Source organism: Astatotilapia calliptera, chromosome 14, assembly GCF_964374335.1.
Source record: "Astatotilapia calliptera chromosome 14, fAstCal68.1, whole genome shotgun sequence".
NCBI lineage: Eukaryota > Metazoa > Chordata > Actinopteri > Cichliformes > Cichlidae > Astatotilapia > Astatotilapia calliptera.
This window is the reverse complement of record NC_137435.1, coordinates 5,224,962-5,238,807: the sequence shown is the minus strand read 5'-3', so window position 1 is coordinate 5,238,807 and position 13,846 is coordinate 5,224,962. Positions and strand designations below refer to the sequence as shown.

The 13,846-nt window shown below is 44.1% G+C and overlaps 1 protein-coding gene across 4 annotated transcripts in view; it reads left to right on the top strand.

The window, feature by feature from the left end:
- sptbn4b (spectrin, beta, non-erythrocytic 4b) overlaps nt 1–13,846 on the top strand; it is a 111,636-nt gene that overhangs the window by 91,079 nt on the left and 6,711 nt on the right. For 2 of the 4 annotated variants that reach the window (XM_026191934.2, XM_026191932.2), the window contains exons 27-42: nt 326–550; nt 773–862; nt 1,091–1,369; nt 1,605–1,735; nt 2,308–2,512; nt 2,757–3,002; nt 3,268–3,402; nt 4,945–5,189; nt 5,419–5,557; nt 6,140–6,224; nt 6,344–6,540; nt 6,670–7,688; nt 7,819–7,879; nt 8,043–8,299; nt 12,742–12,912; nt 13,757–13,799. In XM_026191934.2, the coding sequence (XP_026047719.2) occupies nt 326–550; nt 773–862; nt 1,091–1,369; nt 1,605–1,735; nt 2,308–2,512; nt 2,757–3,002; nt 3,268–3,402; nt 4,945–5,189; nt 5,419–5,557; nt 6,140–6,224; nt 6,344–6,540; nt 6,670–7,688; nt 7,819–7,879; nt 8,043–8,299; nt 12,742–12,912; nt 13,757–13,799 (3,528 nt within the window). The other 2 variants (XM_026191933.2, XM_026191938.2) reach the window with 2 other exon arrangements.

The window sequence follows — 13,846 nt, the reverse complement described above, 5'->3', positions numbered from 1 at the left end:
TCCATCTGTTGCTTAATACATATAAATCTACTGAATTTATTACAGTTTTTAAAAAGATGTTTTATAAACTTTGACGTGGTAAGTTAAAAAGTTAAATAAAATCAGTATTACAGGGAATAAAACAACTACATTAAAGTGAAAAAAACTAAAATCATGTAAACTTTGTTTCCTGCCACACTCTTTTCATCTCACTCATGTCATTTTTATCTTCTCTCACATGATGACATGTTTCTTCCATCCAGTTTCTCTTGTCTCCTCTCTCCTGCCTCAGTTACATTCTTCTGCCCGGTAACTACACTCACCCTCTCCTCTTCCTCCTCCTCAGACCCTGGAGACCCAGATGGAGGAATGGTATAAGGAGGTAGGGCAGCTTCAGGTGCAGGCATCCTCCATCCCGCAGCAGACGCAGGTCAAGGAGACGGTTGCAGAGCGACAGGCCGCCGTGGAGGCCAGGATGGTGCGTTTGATCGAGCCGCTGAAGGAGAGGCGACGCATCCTGCTGGCGTCCAAGGAAGTTCATCAAGTTGGGCGAGACCTGGAGGATGAGATTGTGAGCTGACAACACAACCAGATTCACACTCACTACACAAAACACAGGAGTCGTGTTATTGCATGTTCTAATTTTGTTATTGTTACTTTTTTATCTATTTGTAATTGAGGTGAAATATACCAGGCTTCTCTTTAATCTGTACATGAGGTGTGGACATGCATGTTCACATATTCATACATGTACAAATATTCATTTCTTTTCGTCATACCATTGCGGTTGAAGTTGTGGGTCCAGGAACGCCTCCCGATGGCCATGTCTCAGGAGCACGGCTCTACTCTGCAGGCTGTGCAGCAGCTAATGAAGAAGAACCAGGTAAGAAAACCTGAATAGCTGCTAATTAAACTGCAGCCTTAGCCTGAAACCTTAACAGAGGTCCCGTTCCTCTTCACGATAGACCCCCTGCACCCTAAAGCTTTAAACGCAGAGCTCAAGTCACTAAATAACTGATGACTTGTGATAAAGATAATGTCCAGCCTCTGAGTTCTGATCCATCCGTTTACACTCTCAACATCTAAATAGCTCTTTCTGCCTGTGCTGTAGACTCTTCAGAGGGAGCTGCAGAGCCACAGGAGCAGAATTGATGATGTCCTGGAGAGGGCGGGGATCATTGGCTCCATACGCAGCCCTGAGGCAGACTGCATCAGGGCAGGTCACGACCAGCTGTCCCAGCTGTGGGCTCTGCTTTGGGCCGAGACTGAGAGGAGGCAGCTGGTCCTGGATGCCATGTACCAGGCCCAGCAGTACTACTTCGATACAGCCGAGGTCGAGGCCTGGCTGAGTGAGCAGGAGTTGCACATGATGAATGAGGAGAAGGGAAAGGTAAAATTATTTGTCTGAAATATTTATCATTGAAGTAAAAAAAAAAACTCTTTAAAATCACAGGAGCCGTCTTACACACACAGTTCTCTGCAGAATATGCGATTGTCATCTGAATATGTGATACTGTGTTTGTTGGACTCTAATGTGAGCAGGATTTTTTACATGCAGTTTTATTCTGTGTGTGTATACTGAAATTAAAGTGTCATTTCTCGTGTGTTCTTCCTCCTCCTGCCAGGATGAGCAGAGCACGCTGCAGCTGCTGAAGAAGCATTTGGTCCTAGAACAGACCATCGAAGACTACGCTGAGACCATCGGCCTACTTTCACAGCAGTGCCGGCAGCTGCTGGAGATGGGACATCCAGACTGGTGAGCAGTTAAACACATGCACAAAATCTGACAGAAATTTCTGTCACAACATCTTAAATACAGAAAAGCACCGAATCTCTGGATTATAAAAGGTTTTTCATCATTCACTTCAGTTGTATTTTTATAGCAGTATTTCACAACAAGAGCTTTGTGTTATGAGGTAAAGAAACCTGAGAAAGAAAACCAACCTTAAAACGATCGTCTCTGTTGAAGGGGAGAAAGATTTCTGTTATAACAGGAAGGAGGAGGCTCGGGGGCAGTCGTCTGCTGCCACCGTGTGGAGGTGTGAGAGGAAAGCAGAGAAAAGACAGACACAATCAGCAAAAAGTAGACGTTAATGACTTGCAGTAATGGAATAAAACCACGTGGGGAAAGAAAAAGAGGAGAGTGGGGAAGCACTAACTGATGGCGAGATCCTGATCCATAAATAATCCGAAAGGAAAGTTTAAATCCTAATCCTGAAAGTAGAAGCGATGTCTGTCTCTCGAGCTGGGGGAGCAGTTACTGCTACACTCCTCCTAGCTTTTTTTTTTTTGTGCCTCACCTTACACTCTTCCTCCTCTCTTCCACAGCGAACAGATCAGCAAGCGTCAGTCACAGATAGACCGTCTGTACGTGTCTCTGAAGGACCTGGTGGAGGAGAGGAAGAGCCGTCTGGAGCAGCAGTACTGGCTGTACCAGCTCAACAGGGAGGTGGATGAGTTGGAGCAGTGGATCGCTCAGAGGGAGGTGGTCGCCAGCTCGCCTGAACTGGGTCAAGACTATGAGCATGTCACAGTAAGTGTGTCGACAGATGGCCTCTGCACATGAATAATAGATTCAGGTAACAGATTTTATTACCTGAAATTTAAATATTACAAGTAAAATCTCAAAAGGGGTTTCATTTGATTGTAATGTCTAATTATGTTCTTTATTTGACTTGAATGAATGAATGAATGAATGAATGAATGAATGAATGAATGAATACATTAAAATTAGCAGACCGATTTGCTGCAGTAAATAAAACATGCCACACTTCCAGGTCCTACAGGAGAAGTTTACAGAGTTTGCGTCAGAAACGGGCAGCGTGGGCCAGGAGCGAGTGACAGCCGTCAATCAGATGGTGGATGAGCTCATCGACTACGGCCACTCAGAAGCAGCCACCATCGCCGAATGGAAGGACGGAGTGAACGAAGCCTGGGCCGACCTGCTGGAGCTCATGGAGACCCGCGGTCAGATGCTCGCTGCTTCACACCAGCTGCACAAATTCTTCTTCGACTGCAGAGAGGTAAGAGGAGCAAAGCCAAGACGGGCCACAAATTAAACCAAAGGACACACACACACACATATAATGCCGGATATGATAAAGAGCAGATTCATTTAATTTAATTTCACACTTTTATCTTCTTTTATGTCGGGTCACCACAGTGTACATTGGCCTTCGTGATGAGAACAGCTTGAAAAAGAAAGAAAATAGGAAAAATGTAAATCAGGTGCCGATAGAGCATTTCTGCCCTACAAACAGGCAAAATTTCTCCACTGCCTTTTTTCAGGTTTTAGCCCAGATTGATGACAAACATCGAAGGTTGCCAGAGGTTCGGGCTCGGCAGGGCAGCACTTCCAACACCAGCACCCTGCAGAGACTCCTGCACACCTTCGAGCAGGACATTCAGCTGCTTGTCACACAGGTACAGCTGCACATCGATCAACAGACCCTCCTCTAATCTTCATTTAAGGAAAAATTAAAGGAGAATTAAAGGAAGAAGATTGATATTATCTATATTTGGTCTGCAGGAATCTTTATAGAAACTTATTTAGTGATTTTTTTTATTTGTAAATCCATAACAGATGCAATATGGCGAGTAGCTGTCAGGGGCTGGGTCTCTGAACCAGCGTTTTGTCTTATTTTTGTATTGTTTTCTTATGTTTACATTGTGCTCTGTTCATGAAATTCTGAAATTATATTAAGTGTTTGCTTTGTTATCGTCTTGAGTTGCAGTATAGTTTAGGTCCTTTTACGTCGCCTTAGTTATGAGTCTGTCCCAGTTTTCTGTGTCATGTATTTTCTGTCTGTGTGTTTTCATGTTGCTCATGTCATGTCCACGTTTCCTGTTTTATTTTGAAAGAGTTTTGTGTTCTTGGTTTTTTACGTTTAGTTTTACTCTCCCCTTTGTCATTATGTCTCATTCTAGTCAACTGTGTCCTCGTGTGTCTCCTCTTCCCCTCATCACCTCATGTGTGTATTAAAGTCCTCTGTCTCCCTTTGTTCATTGTCGCATCGTCTGTGTTACCTTCCCTACCCGTTGTCACAGTTTCCCAGTCAAGTCATAGTTGTTATCTTGTCTCGTCATAGTATAAAGTCACAGTGAGAGTCATAGTTTCCCAGGTTATGTTCAGGTTTTTCCTCACTTTAGCCATGTTGTATTTTCGTGAGTTTTCAGCCCTAAATAAAGGCTTGCTTTTCGTTATGTCCAGTTTTTGTCTCCTCGCCTCTGTCTGCAATTGGGTCCTCTACTCTCTCCACATGGTCTGCCCCGGCAGCCCGTGACAGTAGCTAACAGCCAGTTGTGCTACTGACTGCAAACAGTTTAAATGTGAAAGGAATAACATCTGGAATTTCAAAAAAAATTAATCATTAGCATTGACTGTTAATATTGATTACAAAAGTGTAAATCATTTTTTGCATGCTATTTTAGAAGTTACCTGGCTAACTGAGTAATCCTAATTGGTGCAGTGACCCCCCATGTGGATTTAAAAAGTAAAGAATATCAGTATATCAGAAACTGAATCCAGAAATGATAGACTTTAATGCATTTTTATAACCAATAAAAAACACTGAACTGAACTAAATTATGTGAATTTGTTTAAATTAAATCAAATTCACATAAAATCTATTTCATTGGATAGTAAAGTTTTTGGTTCTTTGTGAGTCTGCCATTTTCATGGCAACACCATCTTCTTACTCTGCATTTAATTTTGCTTGATCTAGTCTCTGTCGTGCACCTGGGCAGCAGGAACAGTGCTACTCAAGAAAGATGCAAAAGCACAGATGTTCTGTGCCTACTCAGGTGACAGAGCCTGCACCACTTGGCCCTGACGAAACACAGCTGTCTTGGCAGCTGTGTTTCGTGCGTCACTCGGAAAACAAACTCTCTCTTTCCTTTTTTCAATTCTGTTTCGTCCCTGTTCAGTTGAGCTGTTTACTAAAGCTTGCCTTCACGCTCTGCCAGGTGCGTCAGCTGCAAGAGAGCGCAGCCCAGCTGAGGACGGTGTACGCTGGCGAGAAGGCCGAAGCCATCGCGTGCCGTGAGCACGAAGTGATGCAGTGCTGGAAAGAGCTGCTAACATCCTGCGAAGAGTGTCGGGTGCAGATCACCACAGAGACTGACAAGCTGAGGTTCTTCGGCATGGTCCGAGATCAGATCATGTGGATGGACTCGATCATCTGTCAGATAGGGACAGGAGAGAAGCCCAGGTATCTACAATACCTTCTACATATGCATGTGGCACTCTGCATAGCAGCCTCAATATCTGTTCACCACATGCACTGTTTAAGATCAAACTCGTTTATTTTCTTTTTAAAAAAATGTACATATGAAATATCATTTTGCTTTTTATGGTTCATTACAATAGCATGTGATGGTCAGCATTCGTGGGCATAGTGAAAGTCTTCAGTGAGTTCAGGTTCTGTGTGGTTCCTGCAGGGACGTGTCCTCAGTAGAGGTGCTGATGAACTATCACCAGAGTCTTAAGAGTGAAGTAGAGGCTCGCAGTCAGAGCATCCTGGAGTGTATTGAGATGGGAAAAACCCTGCTGGCGGCTAGAAACCCTGCAGCTGAAGAGGTGAGATGAGTAAACATGATAAAGACTGTCACTTTAAGTCCAATTTAAACACGGATATCTAAACCTCAGTTTGTTTATAACTTTGAAGACTCTGGTTGAGTGGGCTCACGAGTCGATTAGCCTCCTCTGCAGAGTCATATTGCTAGTTTTAGGCTCTACTAGAGGGGCTTTACATGATTCACTAAAATCACCCTTGTTTTTCGTGCTGGGGCTTGGTGCAGCTTCTCAATTCATCCTGTATCTCTGTTATAGCTCCTCCCCCTTTAAGGAAAAATTGTTCTAATTGGCTGCCTCTTGCAAACAGAAGGTTTGACCAGCAAGGATGTGCCTGCTATACAATGAAACTAAGTGTGGAAAACCAAATGAAGCCTGAGCTTTTTCCTCTTAATGATTACACTGATCTCACTGCACCCATGTGACAGTATATGCATGACAGAAAACTTTAGAGATGCATGTTAAGAAACATAAGGTTTTATATTTTATGTGTGAGAAGGAATCGATTCCCTATAATATTTCAATTCTTTCTGAGCATCCATAGAGCTAAACAGACCCATGATGTAATTGTGATATCTTTATTCTCAGATCAAAGAGAAGCTGGACAAAGTGATCGCTAAGGAGCGTGAGCTGTCTGAGAAGTGGGACAAGCACTGGGAAGTCCTGCAGCAATGTGAGTGGATGCAATGGCTTAAAAAGTAAAAAAGACAGGGATGTGCAGGAATCTGGCATTTAGAAGTAAATTAAGATGCTTTCTCTCTTTTTTGGTGTTCTTATTTGTCCTGTTTGCAGTGTTGGAGGTTCACCAGTTTGCCCAGGAGGCGGTGGTGGCAGAGGCATGGCTGACTGCTCAGGAGCCGTTTATCAACAGCAACGAGCTTGGAGGGAGCGTAGATGAGGTGGAACAGCTGATTCGTCGACATGAAGCCTTCCGCAAAGCAGCTGCCACCTGGGAAGAGCGATTCAGCTCACTGCGGCGGCTCACCACGGTATTATCATCATCCTCACTGTGCAAATATGTCCTCAGTTTAGACAAACTCAGTAGCACGTTCCAAACATGCTCAAATTGTTGATGAAGACTTGGTAGTTTCATCTCTGGTTCTGTTTTCTTTCTGCAGGTAGAAAAGCTAAAAGCAGAGCAAAGTAAACTGCCCCCAACTCCCCTCCTGGGTCGTAAAGTCTTCCTGGATCCCCAAGATGCCTCACATAGTCCACCCACTCTCCCCCGCCTCCCAGTCTCCCCCGTCATGAGGCAGACTATATATGAACAGAACGAAGCCAGCTCTCCTCCATCTCCCTCGCCGGCCACCCCAACACCTTCTCCGTCATCTGCAGCTCGGCGCCTGGGATCAACAGTCGCCAACTACACCCCTGTGATGAACGGCTCCAGCTACCGAAACACTCTGGATGTCCGGGATGGAGGCGTAGTGGGTGTGGCTGCAGGTCTAGGCCGCCCGGCTGCATCCTCGATTGCATCTATAGCCACAGCAGCGATGCTAGTGTCAGCCAACCAGGCACGAGAAAGTGCCAGCACAGCAAGGGAACAGACAGCAAAGGTGATGAGTCACCTGCATCCGGCACAAGCGGCGAGGGAAATTGAGGCAAAATCCTCCCCGTATCTCCGGCAACCCAAAATCAAACACTTAGATGATGCTGTGACGCCTCTGATTGTGGCCAGCCGGCTGGAGAAGGCAAGAGAGCGGGGGAGGGAGAGAGATATGATGATGGGGACAGAGAGAGCAGAGGTAGCAGTGATGGCCGAGGTGGTGCTTCAGGAGCCGAGCCGGGAGCGTCTGCACAGCGAGCCCACCAGAGGGCCTCGAGGATCCAGGACTGACCCTTTGGGCCACGCTGAGCCTCAGGGCCAGACACACACTTATCACCACAGGATAGAACGGCAGCTGTCCAGCGAGCAGCTAATCCAGGCGCGCAGGGATGAGCTGCCTCAAGAGGTGTGGAGGGAACAGGCTGAGAGGCGGGAGAGACGGACGTTGGAGAGGCAAACTTCCAGCGAACAAGAAGGTCACGGGGGCCACGAGGGCCGGCGGAGAGAGAGGGACAGGCACCGGCTGGAGAGACAGGAATCCAGTGAGCACGACACAGGGAAGGAGCAATCAGACAGACGCTCAGCAGGAGGGTGAGACTGAGAGTACTGCAGTGCATTTTAATCTGGATGTGGATATTTATGCAGAAAAGAAGTGAATGTTATTGTAGTCAATTTTGGAGTTGAATCAATTGTGATGTGAACAGTAGGTATTTTTCCACAGAGACAAGAGGTCCACCATGGCAGAGATCGTAGAGCAGCTACAAGAAAGAGAAGCAGCGCAGGTCTGGGTTTAGTCTTTATAAATAAAGAGTGTGATATTTGGGGGCGTTTAGGGGTTAATTCTAAGTTTTGACCAAACTTCCTAAAAAGAGAAAACTGGGATAAGTAATAACGTTTTTCACTTTTGAGCCATAACTCAAATTCATCGCCTCTCCCAACCCTTAGGCCCGCGGTGAGGTGCCCCGACTGCCTAATGGGATACCAGAAAAGTCTTCCCGTCCCGACCGCCCTCGAGCTCGGGACAGACCCAAACCACGACGCCGGCCACGACCCAAAGAGCCCGGGGAAACGACGCGGCGGTCCAGATCTGCACCAGCCCAGAGCAGCCCAATCGTCCCCCAACCGCCCACACATACGGCACACCACGAGGGCTTCCTTTTCCGCAAGCTGGACATTGAGAGCCTGAAGAAGAGCACCAATAGGTGGGTGTTCAGGGTCATAATGATACCTGATACCTGATAGGAGTTATAGAGAAGGAGGATGGACAGTGATGTCATGAGTATCAAACTTTAGGGATTCCAGTTAATCAATTCAAAGCTATTTATGTTCCACAGGGGTTATTGAGGTGCAGAAAAAATGATTGTTTCATCGACTTATTCTTAAATATTAGTTTGAACAAAGCATTTCCAGCCCTCTAAGTGCCACTTTCTCATGACACTGCTGCTTCCTCCATTTAATAATTCAACAGGAGTGACAGAGGCATGACTTTAGCATGTTGAGCTAACAGGCTAACACACGGACATGTTGAACAGATGCATGACACACACAGGCTCACAGGTTGATTCCATCGTGTGTTCAACATGAAAATACTCAGAAGAGCTTTGGCGTTTCTCAGGAAATCTTACCTTTTTATATTTTTATTGAGATGAAGTTTGAATTTTTACCTTTTTCTCTGAAATAAAAAAGTTCTAGACTGTCTTGTGTTTGTATGTGGTGGAAAGAAGGAGGTAGTCACAGTTTGTGGTGTTGCCTGTGCCTGGCAGTGGGAGATTACAGCTGTTTAGGGCTGGGCGATATATCGAGTTTTTAACCTGTCAGCACGCGCATGCAACCTCTGCTTGCTCCTAAGGTTTTCCTGCCGCGAGGAGAAGTCATGTTAGCGTTGCCAAACAATGAATAATAAAATAAAAACTGAAGGAGTTATTTAACTAAAGGTTAAAAATGTGAGACAAATCAAAGCTTCTTAGTTCATGCAATAAAATGTTCTTTTCAGAACCTCAAAAACAGGGTTTTTACCTTTTTGAGGCCAAACTGAGCTACAGCTTTAGAATAATCACACAGCTACACTAACAAATTAATTTAGGTAGCAGTAGATGTTTTGCAAGGTAAATAACTGTTTTGGTCATTGCAGCTGGGTAAAGAGTAGTAGTTCTTTGCTGGAAACATCTGTCTGAAGGCAGGTATAGCTTAGTGTAATAGATTAAGATCCCCATTAGCTGCAGCAACACAGCAGCTATTCTCCCTGGGGTTGGAAATATAGTGGTGAAAATGTATTAACCTCCTAAGACCCGAACTCTTCCACAGTATGCATTTTTAATTTCTATTTGATATTTGGGCATATTGGGGCCCAATGAATGTAAAAACAAAGAATTACAAGATTTTTTTTTTACCTTATTTTTGTTTTTAAGAAAAATAAGAGCCACATATCAGGATATTTGTTTAAAATTTTGATAGAGCAGTAGTAGTATAATGTCCTCGTAAGTGGATATCAGGACCATGTAGAGCAAAATTGACTATTTTGGTCTAAATAACCCAAAATGTGATGTCCACATATGTGGACGCCAGGTCCTAGGAGGTTAAATATACCCAGTGTTGGGAAGGTTACTTTTAAAATGTATTCCACTACAGATTACAGAATACATGCCCCAAAATGTATTTTGTAACGTATTCCGTTACGTTACTCAATGAGAGTAACGTATTCTGAATACTTAATATATTATCATACTTTTTACAACTACATGAATGTACTATTGCTGTGTGGTTTATTACTATTACTGCAGGTTACTCTCCATACCAATACTAACTAGATGTTTCAATCTTAATATAAATGAGTAACAGTAGGGTGGACGTTAGGTAAGGCTGCACTTTTAGCAGCGATCTCGTATTAAAACTATTCCGCGTGTATATAAAACAGGTTTGCGGCTCCGAACACTCTGCCTATTGCCTTTATATTAAATAATTTTTGAACAATAATTTTTAAAAATATTTCTTCATGTCATTATGCGGGCCTCAAGTAGAGCTGACATGGGCCGCAGGATTGAGACACAGACATTAGAGCCTCCTAATGCGTGTTTTGTTTGGGTTTCCGCCAGCGTGGAATTACCAGAAATAGAGAGGGCATAGCCGAACATATGAAACAGGAGAAGACCGCTGTGTAATTTCTTTATTTCAACAAAGTAACTGTATTCTGAATACCACCTTTTTAAATGGTAACTGTAACGGATTACAGTTACTCATATTTTGTATTTTAAATACGTAACGCAGGTACATGTATTCCGTTACTCCCCAACGCTGAATATACCATATAAACTAACTTTGGCTCTTTTACATTTTGCTGATGACCATGTCCGACATGGTTTGTAAATGCATTTTATACTGATAAGTCTGCACATGTAGTGAAGGACCTGAAGGCTTACTGCACATTTCTGCTATAAAGATCTTCGTTCATAGCAGATACTGAGATATCGCCCAGTCCTCCAGTTGTTAATTTGTACTGAAGAGTAAGAAAATCAGTGATGAGTACATGAAGCAGGAAAAGGATTCACTAATGTAAATCTTATGTCAGCCTCTGAATATATTATGTCTGTCAGTGCTGATTATTAGGATGTAATTAGAGCACTTTATTAGATCAGAGGCCTGCAGGATTCCCACCGCATGTGAAAACTTCATGCATGACGCTTACGATGCCTCCTGATCTAACGCGAGCCCACAGAATAAAACACAGGAGACTGACTGACTGGCTGAGGAATGCTGTGGGATGGAGCTGCTGGTCAAACACACACACTTATGCACACAGCCTGCCCTCCACTGATGACCACCCTGCTTCTTCCAGAGAGACACCAGCAAGAAAGTCTCTCTCTGCACTGCCCCCTGAGGGCTGGGCTGACCTTGCACAGCTAAAAGCTCATCCCCTCCCAGCTGTGGATGAGTCCCGCTCACGCACCTACTCAAGGCAATGGATGAGTGTGTCGTATGTACATGCCCTGTTATGTACATGGCAAGGTAAAGCACAATGTCGAATGGCTTAAATCCGGACAAGTGTGAATCTCCAAAGTGCTCCTCGTTGTTAGCGGTTGATGCCGAGAAAGAAAGCGAGGATGCATTTAGGGAAGGACTGAGATTCAACCTGTCTCTGTTACATCTCTACGCGATGAGACACTAAGTAAGTTGATGTGCACATTAATATTCTGGTACCTTGTTAGGGTATGGTGCCTGTGAAAGGTGTATGAAAGTGGACGACAAACTTCCACATCTATGCTTCGCATTAAATTGAGGTTACAGCTGTGAGCGCATTCACATGTCAAATTTCCTCTGAAAAAGTTTAAACTTCTTCCCGAGGTGTCCTGTTCATAATGTACAGGAAGAGAAAAGTAATATCTGCTACTGTAAACTAGGAAAATACATTAAAAAACCCACACCAAGGAACAGAGATATTAAAAGGAACATTTTTTTTAGCTCAAGTGTTTTTAAAGGGAACCTGTTGCGCTCATTTCCAACTCTTCCCAACAGTTTTGGCTCTTCCTTATTAACTCTTTAGTTTACCGCTCCTTTAAGCCATTTTTCTTCTGCCTTGCAAAGCAAAGTTCTGGATGTGGTTGGAGATGACCACGTCTGGGATATCTGCACTCCCCGCCATCACACAGAGCCAACAATAGAAAAACATTTCAAGAATGAACTTTTAATGGGTGTTGTGAGCAGTTCAGACATCACTTATCACTTGCACCATTGTTTTTTTTTTTGTTTTTTTTACCCGTGTATCTACTGTTGAGTTTGAAATCAGGATATTAAGCTGCACACGGAAACTTGCTCTGAATAATACTGGCAGTACTGTGCAAATGTTTTAGTTGCTAAAAGTAAAAGGAGAATGTTTAAAATAAAATAATACAAAGTGAAGTAAACAAAAATGAAACTTCTTTTTAAGGTCTGTGGAGATTTGCCACAGATCATCTGTGGAGCCTGGCTGTCTCTTTATGTAATCTCACACTGGCTTCCACACCATCTGCTGCAGAACTCTTTGTTCTTCTTGTGGCTGAAAGTTGCCCTTAAGAACTCTGACTGTGTGTCTGGGCGACTGAAGATAAAAATATAAACAAGTTCCTGAAACTTGTGCACAGTACTGCCGATGTCAGCTATTAACTGGAATGCTGTGTGCATGTAAACACGCTCACAGAGGGAAAACGAGCATGTCTGGATTTTAAGCCGCGTTGTTGCCAAAATGGCATTTTAACCAAACTCCTCTGTCTCTTTTCTCCTCTCTTCCTCGGTGCTGCTGGCTGCTCCTCTTGTCTCCTCCAAGGTAAGTCACATGTAAGCCTCGCACACAGGTGCACACAAGCTGTACGTAGCCTTCCTCCCCATACCTCCATCCCCCCACCACCTCCGTCTGTCTGTCCGTCCGTCTGCGTTTGTTCAGCAGTGTGTTTCCTCTTCCCTTCTTGGGGCTGCTTCATCCCGCCTACCTACCTGTCTGCTCTGGTCAGGTGAGTGAGGTGTTAGTGTAGCGACTGTGATTCTGCAGCTCTTCCTGACTCCTCCTGTCCTCCCCCACCCCTCCACCCAACCTCCTTCCCCATGCTCCTCTTTTCCTCCCACCTTTCCCTCCTCTTCTTCCCCTCCCTTCCTCTCCCGCCTCCCCCCACCACAGCAGATCATGGGTCAACCTGTACTGCGTGCTGAATAAAGGGGAGCTGGGTTTCTACAAGGACGCCAAGAACACCACGACGCCCTACAACAACGAGCCGCTGCTCAACCTCTCCCACTGCCACTGCGACGTCACCAATGGCTACAAGAAGAAGAAGAACGTCTTCACGCTCAAGTAATCGGCTGTTTTCGCACTCACATGTACTGCAGACAGGCACTTTCATGTTTCACGTTAGTGTGTTTTCACTCTTTAGGGCCTGGGCACATTGTAAAAATAAACAGTGTGAGTAATTTATTTGGTCATAACCACAAACCCAGATTTGATCTAGTAAACCCATTGTACATAATTCTGGTGTTCCAATAGCTAAAAACCTGCTTCTAGACAAAAAAGGTCACATTTTCTTTTAGTTTTCAAAAATATGACACTTATAATCTTTCCAAACTGAAACGAAACAACGCTTTCTTCCATTTTTTTGGCCATGAATCGTTAGCATCCTGCTGATGCATGCTGATTGGTCAGCTAAGGATTCACGATGTGATGAGCTCCCTCGATGGAACCTGTTTACAGACGATAACTAGACGTTAGAAGCGTAGTTAAACCACAGCTGAGAGTCGTGTTTAAGAAGCAGCTGGTTAAAGGTGACTGAGATCAGTAGGCTGTTTACTTCTTCTCTGAAATTAAAAAAGCAAATGCCTTAAAGTGTGTGACACCTCATAATAATTACAGAAAGATATTTTACTAAAATAGAAATCTAAAAATAGAACACATGATACAGTGAGGGTGAAACATCTTTCCAAATCTTAAAGAAGAACTTAAAGTAGTCTAAGCTACACAGACACGGGGATTTCCAAATTGATCTAAGTTGAATTTTAGTTAAGTAAAAGTCAGAGCAGTAGCAAATGACTCGCGCTTTTCCTCTTTTCCACACTGTAGTTCTGTGGCTCACAGATGGGGCCCACCCCACAGTTTGGGGACCACTGCTCTAAGGCTGAGTTTAACTCTTCTTCTCTCTTTGCAGAACGAAGGACGGCAGCGAGTTTTTGTTTCATGCAAAAGATGAGGTGAGACATTTTTTCTGTTTCCTGCACGCCTCAGAATAGTGAAAGCA